This window comes from Muscardinus avellanarius (genome assembly GCF_963383645.1).
Source record: "Muscardinus avellanarius genome assembly, chromosome: 3".
In the NCBI taxonomy this organism is placed as follows: domain Eukaryota; kingdom Metazoa; phylum Chordata; class Mammalia; order Rodentia; family Gliridae; genus Muscardinus; species Muscardinus avellanarius.
The window spans coordinates 15875243-15897326 of record NC_137788.1 but is presented as its reverse complement, the minus strand read 5'-3'; the positions used below and the strand labels follow the sequence as shown (position 1 = coordinate 15897326).

At 49.2% G+C, this 22084-nt stretch overlaps 1 protein-coding gene across 1 annotated transcript in view; it reads right to left on the bottom strand.

Annotated features, from left to right (window-relative positions):
• Nucleotides 1–22084, bottom strand: part of VWA5B1 (von Willebrand factor A domain containing 5B1) — a gene marked incomplete at both ends in the record, with an annotated part of 40938 nt that overhangs the window by 11303 nt on the left and 7551 nt on the right. The window contains 8 exons of the mRNA XM_080691335.1: nt 4683–4873; nt 5740–5923; nt 7724–7909; nt 10012–10126; nt 10563–10765; nt 13840–13950; nt 18522–18698; nt 21504–21628. Coding sequence (XP_080547461.1) covers nt 4683–4873; nt 5740–5923; nt 7724–7909; nt 10012–10126; nt 10563–10765; nt 13840–13950; nt 18522–18698; nt 21504–21628 — 1292 coding nt within the window. The remainder of the gene's footprint in view (nt 1–4682; nt 4874–5739; nt 5924–7723; nt 7910–10011; nt 10127–10562; nt 10766–13839; nt 13951–18521; nt 18699–21503; nt 21629–22084) is intronic.

Sequence of the window (22084 nt, the reverse complement as noted above, 5' to 3'; positions counted from 1 at the left end):
TTTCCCATATGTCAAGCTTCAAAGGTCTTTCCCACTCAAAAAATATTCTAGAGTTTTTGTGATCTTATTTTTGTTTGTATGTTTAAATCTTTGAGTCACATGAAGTTTATTTTACCGAAAGGGGATAGGAAGCAGCTTTTCCTTGATTTTCCAAACGGCACAGACCTCAGTGCTAATACTGAGTACAGTTTACCCATCGAGTCCCCATGGTTTAATCAGTTCCCCACCTCCTATCCCGACAGAGATGCACATTTGGTTTTATTTATGGACTTTCTGTTCTGTGTTGCTGATTTAATCTGTCTATTCTTATGCTGGTACAGACATCAAAAGGAAAGGGGGTAAACTGGAAAACATATTTGCAGCATGCATGGCGAAGATCATTTTTTTTTTAAAGAAAATGCTCTTATAAGTCTTTGGTGGAAAAGGGCAAACTTAATAGAATAATGCGTTAATGGCCTTTATGAACAGTTTATAGCAAAAAGTATCCAATATACCCACGGGGGAAAAAAATGCTCAGCTTAATGAGAAGTTCAAGCAATGAAAATTAAAACAAGTTATGATTTTCTGTCTTGCACGTCGACAAATATTTAGATGTTTGATGACACCCACGGTTGTCAGTGGGGGACGGGGTCTCTCATGGACTGTACGTCAGAGTATAAACTGGTACACACTTGTAGGAGAATAATTTATTTATTTATTTAATTTTTAATTTTTTTTTTGGTGGTACTGGGAATGGAACCCATGGGGCCTTCTACCTCCAGGTTATACTCCCAGACCTATTTCTTTTAATATTTTATTTGGAAACAGGGTCTCTTAAGCCAGTTGAGGCTGGCTTCGAACCCGCACAATCCTCCTGTCTCAGCCTCCCAAGCGCGGGGATTACAAGGGTGTGCGCCACCACGCCTGGCTATACTTTTAGCAACAAACTATGCGCGGGGATTACAAGCGTGTGCGCCACCACGCCTGGCTGTACTTGTAGAAACAAACTATCTAGCAACAAATAAAATGTTCAAAGACCTGTGACCCTGTAGTTCCACTATTAGGAATTCAATCCCATGGCAATCCACAAGGGTGCGATGTCTATATACAAGCATTGTATATTTATTGCTGCATTGTTAACAGAGTAAAAATCTGGAAACTACATATTCATTGGAGTGGGAAGGTGAGTAAGGTATGTTTTATCTGTGCACTAGGGCATCATGCAGCAGCAGAAGGATTTCCTTATATCATGCCTGGCCTGATAAAACTTTTATTTTTCAGGTACTGGGGATTGAACCCAGGGACATCTACCTCCAAGCTATATCCCAGCCCTATTTTTTATTCTTTATTTTGAATCAGGGTCTCACTAGGTTGCAGAGGCCTCACTAAGTAGCTGAGGCTGGTGGCAAACCTGCAATCTTCCTGTCTCAGCCTCCCAAATACTGGGATTACAAGCACGTGCCACCATGCCTAGCTATTATTTTTAAGAATTCAATTGTGACTGTTGTGTATTTCAATTATGGCAAAGATTACATGACTATAAAGGTATTTGTCAAATCTCATAGGACCTCTTGCCACAAAGAGTAATTTACTGTGTATAAAAAGTAAATTTAAAAACACTTAAGTTGGGGACTGGGTGTGGTGGTATACCCCTGTAATCCCAGTATTTGGGAGGCTGAGACAGGAGGATTGCAGGTTTGAGGCTGGCCTTATTCATTTAGTGAGACCCTCAGCAACTTAGAACCTGTTTCAAAATAAAAAGTTAAAAAGGGCTGGGGGTATAGCTCAATAGTACAACACCCCTGGGTTCAATCCCTTGTACAAAAAAAATGTTAGAGAACAGTTTGTATATGTAACTGTTTAAAATGTGTGTGCTGTGCACGAATGCATGAATGTATGCTTGTGTTAGTATTTCTAGAAAGAAACACTCGAAGTCAAGTGGGTCTTAGCATAGGGGAGGGACTTTCATTTGTACTTTATTTCTGGCTGAACTGTTTGAATGAAGGTTTTTATTGCAAACGCTGAGTATGCATTATTACTTTTTAAGTGAAGAGCATTAAAGTAATTAAGTGTGAATGTCAAGCGTCTGCAACCACAGATACGCTCTGGTAGGAGAGAAGACTGAAGATGCAAAGACACTTATTGGGTTTAACAGAATTAAAAAAAATCAATCTCTCTCTCTCTCTCTCTCTCTCTCTCTCTCTCTCTCTCTCTTTTGCTGGGACTAAATCTGGTGGAGGTCTACTTCCAAGGAGCACCTCAGTATATCCTATTTTATTTTTTCTTTTGAAACAGGGTCTCGCTAAGTTGCTGAGGCTAGCCTCAAACCTGCATTCCTCCTGTCTCAGCCTTTCAAGTACTAGGATTATAGGTGTGCACTACCACACCTGGCTTAGCAGAATTTTTTAAGGTCAACAATTAATCATGGGTGTTTTTCTTCCCTGTTAAATACTTACTGGGAGGGGAAGAAGCGTGCCTTCCTGTTTAGTGGGGGGGTCTACCGTCCTGTTTCTGGACCAGAGGTCTTAGAGATAGTACAAGGGTGCGGGAGGAGGAGACGGGTCACTCTTGGGATGACCTTTGTGAGAAGTGGTACCCAGCCATGACCGCCGGGTCCCAGGGCATCCTTAACCCTCCTCTCATTTCAGAGACTGGGACTCCCTTTTCGCTTCCCTCATGACCATCCATGCTGGGTCAGGGAGAGAAACTGAAGCTGCTATAGTTTCCATGGCAACAGATGAGTCTAAGATACAACCCTTCATCCAGCCAGAGGCTGCAGGGAGAGAGTGTGTGTGTGTGTGTGTGTGTGTGTGTGTGTGTGTGTGTGTACACATGCAGGCACAAGTGGGTTGGGGGGAAATCAGATCGGGAAGGAAGGCAGCAGGGGTTGGGGCTTGGGGAAGGGTGAGCAAAGTTGGGCCAGAAGAGCCAAGCAGAAGGGAAGTGAAGGGATAGCTGAGTACCCAGGGCCTCCCCAAGGACAGCAGCCACGGAGGACACACGCCGGGTGCCAGGATGGGCCCAGCACTTTAACGGATGTCAACCAAGGCCCAGAAGAGTCCTCCACTCACAGGTGGCTTCTAATAAATACCTGTTGATGGGGGAGGCTCAGTCAGCCACACTACCTACTCTCCATCTTGTAGACGAGGCCACTGGGCCTCGGAGAGGTCAAGAAGAAACACAAGCGGGGAGGAACTGCCAACTCTAAGGCCCGAGTCCCCCAGGGGCACCGAGTGGCCCTGGCTGAGCACAGAGAAGCCCCCCAGGGAAGGTGGCAGGGAGGGTCGGGTGGTGGTGGGAGAGTGAAAGCCTGCCCTCAGGGCGCCACGGACTCAGGACAAATCTACACCAAGCCCATTCTTAAGAAAATGGGTCGCATCAGCGGCGTGTGGTGGTGCAAGGCCTATGACCCCAGTGCTTGGGAGGTTGAGATAGAGGATCACAGGTTTGAAACCAGCCTCAGCAATTTAGCAAGACTCTTTCAGAAATTAAAAAGGGCTAGGGATGTAGCACAGAGGCAGAACACTCCAGGGTTTAATCCCGGGTACCAAAAACAAAACAAAACAAAAACCCACACACAAAAAAACAAACAAAACAAGCAAACAAACACTCCACAAGAAAATGGGTCAAATCGTGATTTGGTTTAGGACACTGGTTTTCAACTGGATGCCTCTTCTCCCTAGGGGACATTGGCAGCGTCTGTCTGGGTTTCCACGCCTGGGGATGTTATTATCGGTCTCCCGTGTGTGGAGTCAGGATGCCACCCAGCACTGCACTGTGCCCAGGACAGCTCCCTCCTCAGCACGGGATCATCAGAGTCATGGTGCTGCGAGCAAGCAGCCCTGGTCTAGCAGATCCTGGGGGCCCCCTTCCAGGTGGGCTCTGGTTCTCAGACTCCCTTTGCCCTGGGGGGGTGTTCTTTTTTTTTTTTTGGTGGCACTGGGGGTGGAACCCAGAGGCTTTCTACCTCCGGGATATACTCCCAGACCTATTTTATATTTTATTAGAAACAGGGTCTCACTAAGTTGCTGAGAGCCTCAATAAGTAGCTGAGGCTGGCTTCGAACCTGTGCGATCCTCCTGTCTCAGCCTCCCAAGTGTGGGGATTACAAGTGTGCGCCACCACGCCCGGCCTGGGGGGGTGTTCTGATGCTGGGGTTGGCAGAAGTTGTGCCATGAAGGGGAAAGCGGGCACTTCAAAGGCAGAGGGTGCTGGGCTGCTGTCCCCTGATGGCTGTGTTGCCCTGGGCAGCTTGCTCAACTTCTCTGGCCCTCATTTTGCATATCTCTACTGAGTGAGGGTGGCCGACTCCCCAACTTCCTCCTCTGGCAGAGGTGCCTTGACATCTAATGCGATGCCCCTTGCTGCCTAGGAGGTGCTGTGTGCGGGGATAGGCGACTGGGGATGAGTATCAGGATTGCAATGATGTCCTTCGGGGTTGGGCCGATGAAAGTCCAGGAAAGGGAGGAAGGCACGGTTCACTTTCCCGGGCAGGTGGCTACCTGGTCCTCGTAGACAACTGAGAACTTCCCTTTGAGTACAAACTATTACTTAGGAGTCGGGTTTGAAGTCGGTGCTGTGTTAGCATTCTGTTCATCCACGCGAGTGCCGGGCAGGCCCCGGCCTTAGGGCTGAGGCACAGGACTCAGTCCTTCGCAGCCCTGGCCGCCCCAGCACCTCCCGAGCCTGCCCCGCTCAGCTACCTGCAGGTCAGTCTGCCACCGCTGGGCATCCAGGCTGGTGTGACTGGTGAGGTCCTGCAGCTTGGCTTTCCGCAGCGGGTGCCTCTTGGCAGACACCGTGGAGTCGCTGGCTGTGGTGGCCCTTGGGCAGGGCTTGTGGTTGGTGATTTGGTTGGTGCTGTATGCCCTCCGTCGCTGGGAGAGGTCCAGACCTGGGCGGGGGGAGTGACCAGGGAGCCATCAGGGTGAGGATGGATGGGAAAGCGAGAAGTTTGCATGTTTCTTTCCTGCTAGAAACTTCTGAATTGCCCCACTGCCTGCTGATGTACCCGGTGTTCAAAGCCTGGCCTGATCTGGCCCTTGTCCGGCTTCCCAGCCACTCTCCCTTCTGTGTGCAGGGATGGCGAGCTTGTGGATGAGTAGCAGGATTATGACGATTGCCCTTTTAAAGGTACAGTGTGAGCCAAACGAACGAGGCGACTGTATGTGCTTTCTAAGCGTCTCACCTCCACACCCCCATCCAGGCAGTTTCTGGGGCCCGGAACCTCTCCCCCCTTCCCCGCTTCTAAGAACCAGTCTCCGCGCAGAGCCCTTGTCTACATCCTCGAGCGGATGTGCTCTCTGTCCCTGAGATCCCCACAGTTGTGGCCTCTGTTCCTCCATTTCTATTGGGTTAAGGTCGGCTGTATCTCTCCACCAGGTGGGGAGCTCCTGTGGGGCGGGCACTAATGCCAGTTATTTCCGTTTTCCACACTGCGCTCAGTACCTAGCCTTACTGGGTGATTGGTAAATGCAAGCAAATGCCGAAAAGAGGCTTTGGAGTCAGATAGGTCGCAACTCTTTGTCGGTACTATCCTGTTTACCTTATTCAAGCTCCAAGAACTCAGCCACGTGGCCTACATTCTCCAGGGCTCAGTGTCCCCGTCTGTAAAACAGGTATAATAGTACCCCCCTCCACTGCTGCTAACAGCACTCAGATGGTATTTACAAAGCTCCTAGCACATAGTAGGCACTCCATATAAGCAATATTATGACTCCCTTGCAAAAGGTAACAGCGCCAAAAGCACGTGGGACCAACCGTGATTGGTGGGGAAGTCTCCACTGAATAGCCGGGCATCTTTGGGCCTCCCCAGGTGGAAGGGTGCCCCCAAGCCCTTGGCACAGTCTCCACTGTCTGAGCCAAGTCCCTCCTCCTGAGACTGGTAGAAGACAGAGCTGCCGGATTCCTGAGAGTGCAGCATGCCGTACCTTTGCCTCTTGTCCTGAGGGAGGAAAAGAGACCTGGCTAGCTGCTGGGGAGAACTTCCACAGGGTGGCCGGGGCGGTGAGAGGGGTGGTGGGGGTTCTAGCTCCGAGCCAGCAGAACAGGGATGTTTTTGTTTGGGGAATTTAGGCAAACTTCTGTTCAAGAGATGGTGAATGGAATTATCTTTTCATATGGTTTATGTTGCTGCTCTTTTAAATTTTTGACTTCACTCACTAAAACCTTTAAAAATATAATTACAAATGTCATTTCTGTCGCCAAACAGGTAACTAGATGAGCAAGGTTTCCTTTATTCCATAATTCATGATACAAACATACATGTATAACATGAAAACATCGGTTGGGGGTCATTTTCGTTTGATAAAAATTGGGCCGTACTGCTAACATTTATTAGTATTGTGAACTTTGTATTTAAAACACACTGGCAATCCTGCATGCCATTCATTTTCCTTAAAATTCAAGGTTACAATGTTCTCCCGCCTTATCTTTTAGCCTTTACTTTGTGGCTACTTATTTTTTTTTTTACCACCATAAGATAGCTGGTCATAAATCTATAGTTATTTCTGGAATGCTTTCCAGGATGACGGCCGCAAGGTGTGTTCACACCAGCAGCGCGTGGAAGTGCTGTTCACCCAGTGTCTCCGCTACTAGCTGGGGAAACCCTTGCTATCTCACCCATAAGCAAAAGAGGATGGAGTTGATGGGTCCGGTGGGTCCCTCCTATCGGATCACCTGTGGATGATCTGGAGCCTTTCAGGCCTCTGAGGAGGGCCTGGACTGTGCAGTCCCTTGGCTAGGATTCCCTTTAGTATTTTCCCCTGCAGCTGAACAATCCACTTCCTATAACACATCAGTATTGCTATGATCATGGCTCTTAAGACATTCTCCAACACTAAAAACATCTGAACGTTTCACATCAAATCCCAGTTTCTCTTGGAAACACACTTAAGATAGGGCTCATACTGCCCATGGCAGCTGTTTGTCAGAGCTGAATAGGGTCTGTCCAATTTATGCAGGGCCTGGGCTACCTAGTTTGCTAAACTCCCCACCACTCCTCTTTGCTCCTCCAGCTCTATTCAGTGATGGATGACCGCTATCCATTATGGCATTTGTCCTTTCTATTCTTACGTCAAGTTCACGTCCAATCTGTCCAATCACTCTAGGTACTGAGCCTGTGACTCCTTAGCAACAAACAAAAGGAGAAATCTTTCAAAAGAGAACGGAAAGATAAAGAAGGATGGTGGGCGAAGAGACAGCGTTCTCCCACATCTTAGCATGCATTTCACCTCCCTTTGAGATGGTCTTTGCTTTTATCCCACTTCTGCCACCCAAATAAGGCAATTAACTATAAGTAAATAAGGAATGACTATCAGTAAACAAAACACAAAGTTATCTAAGGAGGTATGAAATAGTAAAAGTGTTTGGAGAAAGAAACCTGAGCGCAGTTGTTCTTGAGCCGAAGTGTGTACTTTGTCATTGAGGGGAGATTATATAAAGCAAAGAATCCTGGGACTTGCCCTCGGGGAGTTTTATTTGACAGAACTGGAGCTGTGGCTCTGCAGTTTAAACGATTACCCAAGTGGCTCTTCTTCAGGGGTTCTTGAGAACCACTCTTTGTGATGGTGACGTCTACATAAGCAGCGTCGCCAGGATCAAAGGCCCATACCCTGCAACACCCATAACTTAAACCCTGTTCCAGTTAGTTTCTAGATGCCACAAATAGTCTTAGCAACTAAGGATGGTTTGTGAGTATGGGCTAGGGGTCCTCAATGGCCCCTCAACATTTTAGGATACTTACAGCTCTGGGGTTGGAGATGTACAAGGAAGCATCACACACAATGCCATACCCCACCAGCCGTTCTCCAGGGAAGAGGGAGCTCGTGCTGACAGGTGATATCAGCACCTCGGTGGTCTCAGGGAAGACCCACTCCACAGTCACATCGCTCAAGACTGGGGCCATGGCCTTCTTCAGGGATTTGACCATCTGTTGGGCAGGGTCAGAAGACAGGTGGGATGGTGTGAGCAGGGCTGTGGACAGATGAGGAGCATAAGGTGGTCTGGGTTTGTGTGCAAGGGTTGAGTAGGGAGGAAGGGACAACAAGCCTTGGTGGCTTGCCCAGCAGTGGACACACCTCTGGGCTTTTTAGACTCCTGGCATTTCAGAGCTGGAGTGGGTGTTGGCCATCATCCTCTCTAAGCTTAACTTTTTCTAAAGGAGAAAACCCAAGGCTCAAAGTATGGCTGTGACTAGCTCAAGATGGCCACAGAAGGCTTAAGTAAAAGTGTGGGTGGGACAGCAATGGTGGGTGAATTTGTCTGCTTCTCTGGGCCTCAGCTTCCTGTTCTATTAAAGTGGGAGGGTGCAGCTGGAGGATTATATGTGACAACAGGTTGGAAGCATCTGCCACAGGCTAGGTGCTCAGTGAATCACCTAGCCTAGGTGCTTCCCCTAGACTGATTTACACGGGCGTACTGCAAACCTGGGGGAAATGACTTAGGGCTCATGGTGGCCCAAAAGACACCCTTCAAGAAAGAACATCACTTTTTGTTGCAAGGAACATCATTAGGTGACAGCTTTCAGATGTTGTGCTCCAGCTTTTGAGCCAAGACCACACCTCTCCTCATCAGAAAACTCGGCCAGCAATTGAGCCAGGGAGAAGTAGCACCTGGCCATGTCAGCCCAACACAGCTCTCTCGTGGCAGCGTTTGCTCCAGGGGCCCATCAGGTTGGCCGAGAACTTGCCAGGGGTGTGGTTGGAGGCTCCCTGCCCAACCTGCTTCCCTGCTTTCCCTTCATGGATGATGGGCCTGCCTCGTGCTATGTGTTTCCTCTCCTGTGTCCTCCTGACTTCTTTAGCAGATGTTCCCCGAAAATAGACCTCTTAATTCTTACCCCAGTTCTCTTTCTCTCCCTGGTTTTATTTCCTTTCTTCCTCCCCCTCCCTTCTCCTCTCCTTCCTTCTCTTCTTCCCCCTCCCCTTCCTCTTCCTCCTCTTGCTTCTCTTCCTTCTCCTCCTCCTCCTCCTCCTCCTCCTCCTCCTCCTCCTCCTCCTCCTCCTCCTCCTCCTCCTTCTTCTTCTTCTTCTTCTTCTTCTTCTTCTTCTCTCTCTCATACTGGAGATTGAACCTCCTCCTCCTCCTTCTCTTCTTTTTCTTCTCCTTCTCCTTCTCCTTCTTCTTCTTCTTCTTCCTCTTCTTCTTCTTCTTCTTCTTCTTCTTCTTCTTCTTCTTCTTCTTCTTCTTCTTCTTCTCCTCCTCTCCTCCTCTTCCTCCTCCTCCTTCCTCCTCCTCCTCCTCCTCCTCCTCCTTCTTCTTCCTCCTCCTCCTCCTCCTCCTCCTCCTCCTCCTCCTCCTCCTCCTCCTCCTCCTCCTTCTTCTTCTTCTTCTTCTTCTTCTTCTTCTTCTTCTTCCTCTCTCTCTCTCTCTCTCTCTCTCTCTCTCTCTCTCTCTCTCTCTCTCTCTCATACTGGAGATTGAACCCAGGGATGTACTACCTCTCAGCTACACTCCCAGCCCTTTTTATTTATTTTATTGTTTTTTCAATTTTATTTTATTTTTTCAGTTTAAACCTTACTAAATTGCCACATGATGGCCTCAAAACTGTAATTCTTCAATCTTAGCCACCCAAGTACTGAGATTACAGGCATGAGATACCACATTCAGCTAGGGCTTGGATTTTCTAAGGGTTGGGACAAGATGAGGGAGAAGATTATAACCTCCTTAATCTCTGGGTCCTTTTGATTCTTCTGAGCCATCATCCTGGTAGCATTATTGTCAGAATTGACCCTCAACACAGCTTCATATCCATAAAGGCAGCAACTCCTGCTGGCGTCTCAATCCTGCCAGCCAGGTAGATGCAGCGTGCATTCCAGGGGCTGGAGACCAGGAGACCCAGGGTCCTGGGGCTGCTCTGAGCACTGTCTACTCTGTGGCCTCCACCTCTCTGGCCCCCACTGGAGTGCAGTGTATCCTAGGGGGAAGCTCAGAGTTGGGCTGACATCTCAGCTCTGCCGCTGACTTGTGATCTGGCTTATCTGGGCCTCTGAGGTTCCAGCTCTGGAAGAGACCACAAGAGCCTCCACCTACCTTAGGCTGCAGCCGCTCTCCCTCCACCAGGAACTCAGCGCTGCCCTTGGACACAGACGCCAGCCCTTTCACCAGCCGGTGGCAGACATTGGGTCCGATTCCAAAGCTATAGCACCTGGGGGACAGGGACCAAGAGGCTACTACTTGCCAGCCCCTCCGCATCTGTGTCCCTCATGGGGACAGAGCGGGGCACGGTCCAGCAGGGCCAGCTCAGAGCTTGTCCTGTTTTCAGGCAGAGGGAAGGAGGAAGGACACTTCCTCCTACACAAGTGGACCGCCCGTGATCCACAGCCACACAGCCTCTTCCTCGCCTGCTCTTTGGGACTTGCGTACAGAGGTATGGGTAATTCATCCCTCCTCGACTTTTGGGAGGAAAAGACAAACTTGGAAACCAGCCCACATCATCCAGAAAGTAAGACAGGATGGGAAAGATGGGCTCCATCTTCTCCCTCTGGCATTTTGTACACCTCGCTCCGGTTCCCATACCCCCCTCCCTGGGCAGCCTGGTATAACAGGGAGGGGGAGGACCTCGACCTCCCACCTGAGCTGACCTGGTGGAGAAGGCGTGGTTTCGCACCAGCTCTAGCACCTTCCCGGTGTTGTTGATGGAGCCATCTGTGATCAGAAAGAGGAGCCGCGGGTGGCCCTGGTGCACTGGCTGCCTGAGGACCCACTTGAGAGGGGAGAGGATGTTGGTGCCGCCCATGTCAGCCCGAATCCTCTGGATGTTATCACAGGCCAGGGCCAAGCTCTCCTGCAGGGAAGGACCAGGGTAGAGGCGGACAGCGCCTAAGATCACCCGTGCCAGGGAGACTGAGCTGCCCTAAGCACGAGCCCTTCGCCTCCCAGGCTCATCCCTCCTCAGCCGCGGGAAGAATAGGAGGCCACATATTTGGTGTCATGCACCTGCCACCGATGCCAGGCATGCCACCACTTGCAGTATATTGACTTCACATTGCCCTTTATGGGTTTCTCTTAAAAACAAAAGCACCCTGGGAGGAGGGGACATGCAAAACCACCAGTTCTTCAACACCAAGGATGTTCTCTTTTCTGATGGGACAAGCAGGTGAGGTGGAAAAAAGAATACTAGACTGAGAATCGAAAATCTCAGCCAGGAGCCCGACTCTGGTGCCAGCTTCCTGTGACACTTTGAGAAGGAGGCTCCTTCCCCAATCTGAGCTTCAGATGTCCTCTGACCCGGGCCAACATCATGAGCCCAACTAGCTAAGGACTACTGGCCCAGGGTGGATGATATTGCAGCAAGAGCTGATTCCCTCTAGACAGTGTTCTCCTGTCTCCGACTCAGGAAGAGCTTGGAGGGGACATAGGGGCAATGGCCTGTCTCAACAGTCTTATAATCTCTATGCACCAAGATTGAGAATTCATCCTAAGGGGACAATTAAAGATGCATATAACATCTATAATATACAAATTACAACAGAGGAAAAAATGGGAATGATATCAAATGCCTGGCTCTAGGGGTTTCATGAAGGGACTCCCAATCTATCTGTGTAGTAAAATACTAGGTAGCCTTAAGATTATGCTATGGATTATTATTTCCTGTCATGAAAATGTGTTCATGACAGACTAGGGAAGCAGGTTAAGAAACAGTATGGAAGACCTAATCCTATCTTGACTGGAGGGACTTATACCAAGCTTTTAACAGTGTCTCTTCATCCCCTCAACTGATATAATCATTGGAGACTTAAATTCTTTTGTGGTACTGGGGATGAAACCCAGGGCCATTCTACCTCCAATCCCTATTTTCTGTTATACATATATATATAATATATATATTTTCTGATATATATATATATATATATATATATATATGAAAAAATATATAACAGAAAGAAAAAAAATATATATATATATATGAAAAAATATATAACAGAAAGAAAAAAAAATATATATATATATATATATTTGTGGTACTAGGGTTCCTGGGAGCCCTTCTACCTCCTGGCTACATTCCCAGACCTATTATACACACACACACACACACACACACACACACACACACACATATATATATATATATATATATATTATTTTTTTTTTTTTTGGTGGTACTGGGGTTCCTGGAAGCCCTTCTACCTCCGGTATACACTCCCACGGGCTACACTCCCAGACCTATTTTTTAACGTTTTTATGTGGAAACAGAGTCTCTTAAGCCAGCGAGGCTGGCTCCGAACCAGCACGATCCTCCTGTCTCCGCCTCCCAAGCGCGGGGATTACAAGCGTGCACCACTATGCCCGGCTGTTCTTTATTTTTGAGCACGGTCTCATTGAGCTGCAAAGGGCCTCACTAAATAGCTGAGGCTGTCCTTGAACCTGGATCTTCCTGTCTCAGCCTCCCAAACGCTAGGATTACAAGTGTGCGCCACCACATCTGGCTCTTAAATATTTTTTATTACCTAGATTTAAAAGTTATGAGATAATCAACATGTATTATCCTTGTATTAAAAAACTATACAGTTACTTTTATACAGTAGAAAAGTATCCTCCAGTGTGTCCCTCCTTTCTTCCCTCCCTGTTTGGCCTTCCTCCCTTCCTTTTCTTGGGTCTAGGTAGGTTGCTCCAATTTTGAATACTCTGCTGGCCCACAGCCCTCCTGTTCCAAATTGCAACCTGAGACTTGTGAGCTCCATTCATGGCTTCCAGGGCCACTTGCCCACCTGTTTACCCCCATCTCCCCACTATTCACTCTTCCTTCTCCTCCTCCTTTTTCTTCTCTTCACTGGGGTTTGAATTCAGGGGCATTCTACCTCTAAGCTACACCTTCAGCCCCCTTTTTATTTCTTTTATCTTGAAACAGGGTCTTGCTAAGTTGTAGAGGGTCTTGTTAGGTTGCTGATGCTGGCCTCAAACTTGTGATCATCCTGTCTCAGCTTTCCAGAACTGAGATTCCAGGCATGTGCCACTGCATCCAGCTACCATTCACTTCTTTAGCTCAACCTTGCAGGAGTTCATTGTTCTTGTGAGGCTGGCTTTAGTGAATGTCAGGCCATGGACATGTCCTCCCTCTACCTTCTCCCTATACCCCATCACCACTCACATACTTTGCCCAATGGATTCCTTCCTTCCTTCCTTCCTTCCTTCCTTCCTTCCTTCCTTCCTTCCTCCTTTCTTCATTCTTTCTTTCCTTTCTTTTTTCTTCTTTCCTTCCTTCTTCCATCTGTATTGGGGATTGAACCCAGGAGGGTTCTACCCTTGATCTATATCCCCAGCCCTATTTTGTTTGATTATTTTGTGGTTCTGGAGCTTGAGCTATGGGGCAGTCTACCTCTGATCTACACCCCCAGCCCTATTTTTTTTTAAACAGGGTCTCGCCGGGCATGGTGGTGCATGCTTGTAATCCAGCACTTGGGAAGTTGAGACAGGAAGATTGTGGTTTGCAGACAGCCTCAGCTACTACTTAGTGAGGCCCTTTGCAACTCAGTGAGACCCTGTTTCAAAATAAAGAATAAAAAATAAGGCTGGGGGTGTAGCGCAGTTAGAATGCCCCTGGGTTCCATTTCTAGTATCAAACACACACACACACACACACCAAAAAAAAACCCAGTCTCACCAAGGTATCACATGCTGGCCTTGAACTCACCAGCCTCCTGTCTCAGCCTCCCATATTATTTTATGTTAAAGAGGGGAGATGTCAGAAGGCTGAGATGCCAGGAACTGTTTAAGCAGAGATGACTTCTTTAGCCTCCTGCCCCTTGGCTATGATCTGGACTCCCTCTGAGCAGGCAGCTTCTGAGCTGCCTCCTCTCTCCTTTCCTCTGCTCCCCACCAGCCACCACCCACCCGATCCCAGAACCATCCCCTCCTTACCTCATTGTAGGTCTGACTGGAAGGGAAGAGGGTCTTAAATGTGGATCCAAACCCGATGATGTTGAAGAGGCAGGCTGGCATGAGGCTCTTCAGGGCCACCAGCATGGCATCCTGGTGGGTGAGAAGGGGTTCTCAGGATTCATGCAGGGGCCACTGCCTCTCTGCACCAACATGCCAGAATTGCCATCCCCAGCACAAGAGCCAAAATTGACATCTAGAGGAGGAAAATGGCTGACCCCGGCCACCCTGCTCGTGAGATGGTGTCTGGGCCTCCTCCAGGGCCTCTGCACCAGGCTCAAGCCGTCAAGCAGGGACCAGCCCCTATAACCAGTCTCCCTAGTTCGTATCTGTTGAGTGCAGAGGACACGCTTTATAGGCATTACCTCGCTCATCTGCAGACAGCTCTTTGAGGCAGATACAATATTACCCCCCATTTCACAGAAGAGAAGTTACACGTGTCACAGAGGGACAAAGTGACTTGATCATTGTACAGTTAGTAAATAGCAGGGCCAGGATTCCAACGTGCGACCTTTTTCCTCCAAAGTCCCTGAACTTCAGAGAGTCTTAAGCTACACAACTATGCACCACCAAGAGACCTCCTTGATAAGAATAGATCGAAAAAGTCATGCCAGGAGGTAGGGAGGGGGAAAATGAGGATGGAGGAAAGAGACAGTCCAAATAAGGTTACGTCCATACAATAGTTTTACTACCAATGTCACCTACATGTATGGGGAGGGAGAAAGGGGGGAGGTACACGGAGCGAAATGCACCAAGTCATGTGTGTGCAGGTATGTTTTTTTTTTTTATCACTTTGAGTTTCATTCTGATCTATAATTATATTGTACCAATAAAAGTAGGAATAATAAAAGAAACAAATAAAAGGAACCTTAAAAAGTGATGATAAGGCCGGGCGTGGTGGCACACGCTTGTAATCCCCGCGCTTGGGAGGCGGAGACAGGAGGAAAAATGTAAAATAGGTCTGGGAATGTAACCCGAAGGTAGAAGGGTTTCCAGGAACCCCAGTACCACCAAAAAAAAAAAAAGTGATGCTAGTGAAAACATAACGCAATGGTAAACACCAGCTGATTACTAGGCACCAATCACTGCACTAAGCACTTTGAATTAATAATCACATTTAATCTCTATAACATTTAGTAAAGCATAGTGGCTAAGATGCTAACATTCTAAAATTGAACACATCTGGGTATAAATATCATCATTATCATCACTAACTTGACCTTGGGATAATTATATTACCCTCCGAGCCTCGCCAGGCACAAAGTAATAACAACCACATTCAGTAAATGGCTATTATTATCAACCCATTGAGATATATAATAGTATTAATCCCTGCATTTTACAGATGGTTAAGGAACTGCACTGGATCACAAAGGTTAAGAGTATGAATTTGATTCTAGGTGTGGTGGTGCATGCTTGGAATCCCAGTACTTGGGAGGCTGAGACACGAGGATTGAGGATTTACCACTGGGCTCAGCAACTTACTGATGCCCTGTTTCAAAACAAAACAAAAAATAAAATAGAGCTGGGGGGGTCTCTCAGAGGTAGAATGACCTTGGATTCAACCCCCAATACCACACACCCCCCCCACATGCACAAAAATATGACCTTGACTTTTAAAATATAGCTCCAAGGCTTTTCTATTCATGTTATCTCTGCCTTGGTGCAGAGTTTAAGAATGAAGGTCTCCCCCTTCACCCCCACATAGTTCATCCATGACACCCCATGCATCTTAGAATGACTTCAGAAAAACAAACTGTCTTACTTTGGAATCTACAAGAAGGCAGCTGCCAGTGGATTCTGGCAACACTCACACCATACACCCTTCCAGGCTCCGGACCCACAGCCCCCCTCCCATCCCCCTCTGTAAACATTAACATTAACGTCTGTCGCTCTTCATTCCTTATGGCAGGGCAATTTATGTCTCCGCAAAAGAAGTCAATATCTGCTCTTTTCATTAGCCGCTAATGTATATTCCTGCCAGCAGGCAACTCTGCTGATTCATACAGACCGTCTCTGCTCACACCTATTAGAATTTTTAAAGCCCTGTTTTTGGCAGCAAGTGGTAACTGAAGAATGAGACCGGCTGCAGGAAATTAAAATTGGCTGAACTTTCCCCTTTGGCACGGATGTTTGGATTTCTGTTCCCTCCCTCCTCCCTGAGCACAGTTTATCCTAAAACTTCAACTCAATGCACCATAATGAATGACCCAAGAAACCCCCGATAGCTTTACTGTCAATAGGAAAAGGGTATGTGGCCAGAGTAATTTCTGTGCCTTTCTCTGAAAGGGTCATGCTTAGTAGAACCGGTTACACCAGCGCAAAGCCATTCCTGACCTTGAGCTGTAAGGGAGATTTGAGGGGCAAACAGGACAGGAGAGAGAGCAAGAGAAAGTTGTTGTCAGAGTGTAGAGACTGGGCAGGGTTTTGGTTCAGGAAGTGGGCTTCCACTCATAAACCCATTCCATTTAACTGGTAGTCACTGTTTGGGCACACTGGGGTAAGGAGACCTAGTCTAGGTTTAGCAGGAAAAAAAAGTCACGATTAATTATTGATGTCTTCCTGGGCTTGGGAGACAGGAGCAGAGGGACACGCGACATACATTTGTCGCTGAATGAATCCTTCCTTCTCATTTTATGGAAAAGCAGAAAACGAAGCCCAGGATTGAAAATCAATTTGTCCGAAGCCACAGAGAATTCAGCAGCAGAATCGATCCTGGACCCCGGGCGTTGTCCTTGCCACGCAGCAGAAATGCCATAATCAGAGAAGAAGAGCACCATTTAAAATGGAAATGCATGTGTAATTCCTCATAAGCAATGTAAGGACAATGAGCAAGGTTTATAAACAGCGCAGGCTCCCTCACAGCCCTGCGATGCTGGGTGCACCACGGAGCCTCCTGGGTACGCTGTTTCCCTGCCTGGAGGGGAGATGGATGGGGCGCTCTCTAAGGGATATTTCAGGTTTTTGATTCTGTGGCACTCTAGCTAACTGAAGGGATGCCTTGTGCATCTAGATGGGTGTGGAATATAAAGGCCTGGAGTGTATGCCAGCACTCCAGCACCACGGACAGCTCCCAACTCTCATTTTTGCCTTTGATGGCGGGCAGGGGTCAGAGGAAGGTACCAATCAGTCCTGCATCCCAGGGTCAAGATGCCTCAAATACGGCTTTGGGGCTAATCTACGATCCATCAAGACGGACCCTGTCATAGACCCTATGAGGAAACAGCTGGCCTCATAGATTCCTCCAACCCCTCCTTTCTTTGCTTTGCTTGTTGCCTTGGAAACAAGAGCTTGCTCCAAAGATAAACTGAGATGGTGGGGGAGGGAGGATGAAACTTCTGGGAACATCGGAGCCCCACTCTCTTCTCGTTCCCTCATCTCTCATTCTCCTGAACTACAACCCTTTACCCTATTCAGTATACAGACTGGGAGCTTTTTATGCATAAACACAGAGCTAGACCCCAAGGGAGAGATAGATAAGAGAGATTTGGTCCTTTCTCTTAATGAGTTCATAAATCCAGAGGGGAGACAGACACCTGCAGAAGTCAAAATATAAAGAATTGTTGGATAATGCCATAATCAAGTTGAATGATCTCTCTGGGGGTGGGGGGTTGCTCTTGGATGGGTGGGGGAGGGTCCTATCAGTCTTCCCTGCTGCTGCAGGGCTCTCTGTAGCTGGGAGACCAATATCCTGTGCATTTAGACTGCTAGCGGGTCTGTGTCTCCCTCACTGGACCGTGAGTTCCTTTGAGAGCAACAACTGTATTTGCATCCAGATGTTTATCCAGATGGACACAGGGTTTTGCACATATTAGGAATTTGAGGGGGAAAAACCCCAGCTGGGTATGGTACCATGCACCTGTAATCCCAGTACTTGGGAGGCTGAGATAGGAGGATAGCAGGTTTGAAGCCAATCTCAGCAACTCAGTGAGGCTCTCAGTAACTTCTCAGACCCTATTTCCAAAGAAATAAAATAGGGCTAGAGGTATAGCTCAGAGGTAGAATGCCCCTGGCTTCAATCCCCAGCAACCACCACTAAAAACAAAACAAATAAAAACAAGAGAAAAAGAAAAACCAAATTTTATTCTACAGGATTCTACCCATTCCTTGGTGGCAGGAGCCATGCCTAATGAATCCCTGGTGTTCACAGGCAGGGGTAGCAGTCAGGCAGGTTCAAGCGTGGTTGTAGACCACACCCAGCTATGTGGCCATGGGAAGGTGACTGCAACTCTCAGGATCGGTTTTCCATATGAAAATTAGTGACAGCAGGGCCAACCTCATAGGACTGCTGTCTGGATTAAATCCCAAGCTGCACCTTCAGTGGCTAGCTCAGTCTCTGCACACAGCAGGTCCTCAGCAAACGTTGGTTCCCTTCTCTGCTTCTCTGTCCCCCTTCCCACTCAGCTCCTAGTCAGATGCTTTAGCCAGAGCATCTGATGCAGAAACACCTATGGGTGTGAAGGGCAGCTGGGGACGACCTCACCCCTCGCACATGGACCACAGTTCTATCTCTGCCCACATCCCTTTGGGCTTTTATTTGGGAGCAAATTGAGTTTGGGTGTCTCTGCCTAAAGTGGGTTTTAAAAACATGCTGTTTCTTGGAACAGAGAGTGCTGAGGAAGCCAGGTCGGGAGCAGAGCTGATTTTCCTCATGCAGCAGGTACCTTGACTCGGCAGATGTTGGTCCCGTTCATGCTGCAGCTCCTGTCCAGGAGGAAGATGAACTCTCCCTGGGTCTTCCTCAGGTTCGGCTGCATGGACTGGAGGTCAGGACAGAAGTTGAGCATGATGACCGAGTGGTGGGGAATGTCTTTGTGCAGGCGTTTCCGGATGATTTCTGTCTGGAGAAGAAAGGAAAACTCTAACTCGGGCAAGTAAGTGTTCTCCTGATGCCCCTGGGGACTCCTGCTGGTCCCCATCAGTCACCCAGAGTTACCTAGCGTCCGTGTCTACTCCAAAGACTTCCAGCTGACCGTCCCTGGCTCTCCTGTTTGCTGGATGTTCACGGGTCGCACCGACAAGCTTTGCAGGCAGCGAGACCTGGCTTTCAATCCCACCCCTGCCAACCCTCTCGGGTCTGGGACAAGTGTCTCCTCTTGGTGTCTCCTTATTTTTTTGAGGTGGAGAAAATGTTTCCACTTCTCAGGGTGATTGTGAGGAGGAACGGAGTGAACTCACACATGAGGGCCCCTCTCAGTAAGATGATGGGCTCTTTTTACTTTTTTTGTAGGGTACTAGGGATTGAACCCAGGGGTATTCTACCTCCAAGCAATACCCCCAGCCCTATCTTATTGTTTGTATTTTGAAATAGGGTCTTGCTAAATTGGAGAAGGTCTTGCTAAATTATTGAGGCTGGCCTCGAACCTGAGACCCTCCTGGTCTCAGCCTCCCGAGCACTGGAATTACAGGCATGTGCCACCGCACCCAGGTGGTTTTTCACTTTTATACTCGGTTAGGCACTTTGTCTTGGTCATGAACTTGGTTTCCCCGGCTTCTTTCCGGTCCTGCCAATAAGTTCCCCCTGGTCCTTCCAATTTTATTTGCTTGGAAAGCCTTCCCCAGTCCTCCACATGGACGTACTCGCTTAAGTTTCCTCGCCCATGAAATAAATACATGAGAGCACACAGCTCGAGAAGCTGTCCTGTGGACTGGACGCCACCTGCGGGGACCACTGCCCAGCAGACAGCGATTCCCATCACCGCCATCGCTGGGGACGGACACTGCGGTTCGTCGTGAGGTCCAGGCACTTCCCACATGGGAGTCTTGCTCCTGTCGCTGCCTCCCCTCTAGCGTCTAGGCTACTTGAAGATAGGAATGGGGCATTTTCAGCACTGTCCCCCGATGCCCAGAACAGAGCCTAACATCTATCGGGCACTTAGTGTTTGTTGAATGAATAAATGCAAGAATGATTGTGTCTGGATCTTTTTAAAATTCTTCTGCCACTGATCTATACACACATCATTTTTTTTTCTTTCCGGTCTCTGTCTCTCTATTGGTCTGTTTCTCTCTGCTTCTCTGGCTCCTGAACATGGTGTCCCCATCTGTGTTATTTGACTTCTCTTGGCTAAATCAGTTTTTGACAGTTTATTCCACCCACGCTTTGAGTGATGGCTGCCCTTTGTTTGCCCTCAGCTGACATCCTTCCTGTCTAGGGATATTACTCTCTCCCACCTTTGCCAAAGGCCCCTGGCCAGCCTGGCTCTTTATATGACAGACCCAAGGCGGCTACAGCCACATCTGCCAGCGAGAGAAGCCGCCCTGGGAACCTGCCCTGGCCCTCGGAGGGAGCGCGCCTGGCTCAGGCCTCCCTGAGGTCCCCTCCAGCTGCCATTGTCCAACGACAATAGACGACTCAGCTGTGGTTGATTGCTGTCATCCCTGGAGCTCTGGAGAATACGGGCCATTTGCATAACTGACCCAAGGTGGCAAATTAATTCTCATTGGCTGCGGGCCCCGTCCGGGAGCTAATCGACTTAAGGTCTGGCAGGCAGCTGCGGGGCTCTGTGGCCCCCAGCATGGCCGCCCCAGCCCCGAGAGCCTGGCTCGGGCCTCTTCTCCGCGCCGATCCACCTGGGAGGGCAGGTGTGTCTAGACGCAGGGATGACACCATGGGCACCCTCGCAGTCTCTCCCGTCCTCCACCCAGCAGGTGCTTCTGGTGGGTGAGACGGCGTGAGCGGCCACATTTCCCTCCTCGTCACCCCCTGGGCCACCTAGGACATCAGGGGCCTGGAGGGGCTGCCGGGTCCACCCAGACCGCCCCACCTCGTTCAATCTAATTTCTTGTCGCCAAATCTAACTCCTCAGATGACCGCCCTCCCGTTCTTGCTGCTTGCTCAATATCTTTGGGTGCTAAGCCTCAATTTTCTCATCTATAACAGAAGCCAATAGAAAGAGGGCGCTAGCTTTTTTTGTGTGTATAGTAGTAGTAGTAGCGAAGATTGAACCCAGAGGTGTTCTATCTCTGAGCTACATCCCCAGCCCTTCTTGTTTTTTGAAACAGTGTCTCATTAAGTTGCTGGGGATCCCACTATGTTGTAGAGGCTGGCCTCAAACCTGTGATCCTCCTGTCTCAACCTCCCATGTCCTGGGATTACAGGCATGCGCCACCACCCTGCCCAGCTGGGCGCCATTATTCTTAACCTAGGAGAGATGGCTGGGGGTGCAAGCCCTCTCCTCTTCCCTGGCCTCCCGCGGAGGCAGGAGAGCAGGGAAATAACCTCTCTTGGGCTTTTCCAACTCCACCTTACTGCTTTATGTATGAGCGAGCAAGGGGTCCAGAGGGAGGAAGAGCAATGGACCACTCGATGGATGGGAACAGAGAGGCCGAGGAGGTGAAGACGGAGCTGGAGGAGCGGCCAGGGTGGCCAGGAGAGGCCCAGGCTGTTTCTACCATCAGCTGTGCGTTTTGCTTGGCTGAGGCACCTTGGCAGGTGACCTGGGAGAGGCAGGAGGGCAACCAGGTGACTGCGGCTGTTGGAAGTCCATTTCCCCCTGCCCCGCAGCGCCCCAACCCCGGGAGGAAACATTTCTTGCTCAGGCTCCGCCACCGGCTCACGGCGTAACCGCGACCTCCGTGTCCCCCTTGAGAGCAGAGGCGGGGTTTCCAGCACCCCGTAAGCCCCTCAGCCAGCCCCTCGGGCTCACCTTGCGCTCGGCACTGCTGTCCTTCTTCGTCCCCCTGATGAAGTCTGCTCTTCCCTTCAAGTGCTGGTCAAACTCTCCCAGGGTCATGTCCCCCTTCTCCATCAGCACGTGTGGCATATGGGGCTCTGCGGAGGAGAGCACCCTCAGCGCTGGGTGGGGAAGGGTGAGCCAGGGCCCTGGTTTAGGGGACATCGTCTTCACAGGGGTGGCTCCTAATTGGAAAAAGCGGTGGGACCCCGGCTGCTGGGCTGAGACTCCTTATCTGCGAGGCTGGTGGCCGTGAGTGCCCCTGGCAGAGCCTCAGTTTATCCATCTGCAAGATGGCATTGACACTGGGTCAGCTGGAATCTTTTCAGATTCTGACATTCTGTGAATCCACAAGGATACACAGCTGCCCGGGGGGCTCACTGAGTTTAGAGGATCTTTTCAAAGATCCTCTGCTCAGCCAGCTGGAGTTTAAAGTGAGGCCCGGGCCTTCTGCAGCTCCCAGCTTCTGCCAGCTGGAGCCAGTTCCCAGGAGGTAAGAGGCTGGCCTCCTCCCCTCTGACCGGCACTGCCCCCCCCTCGCCCCGGTATATTCC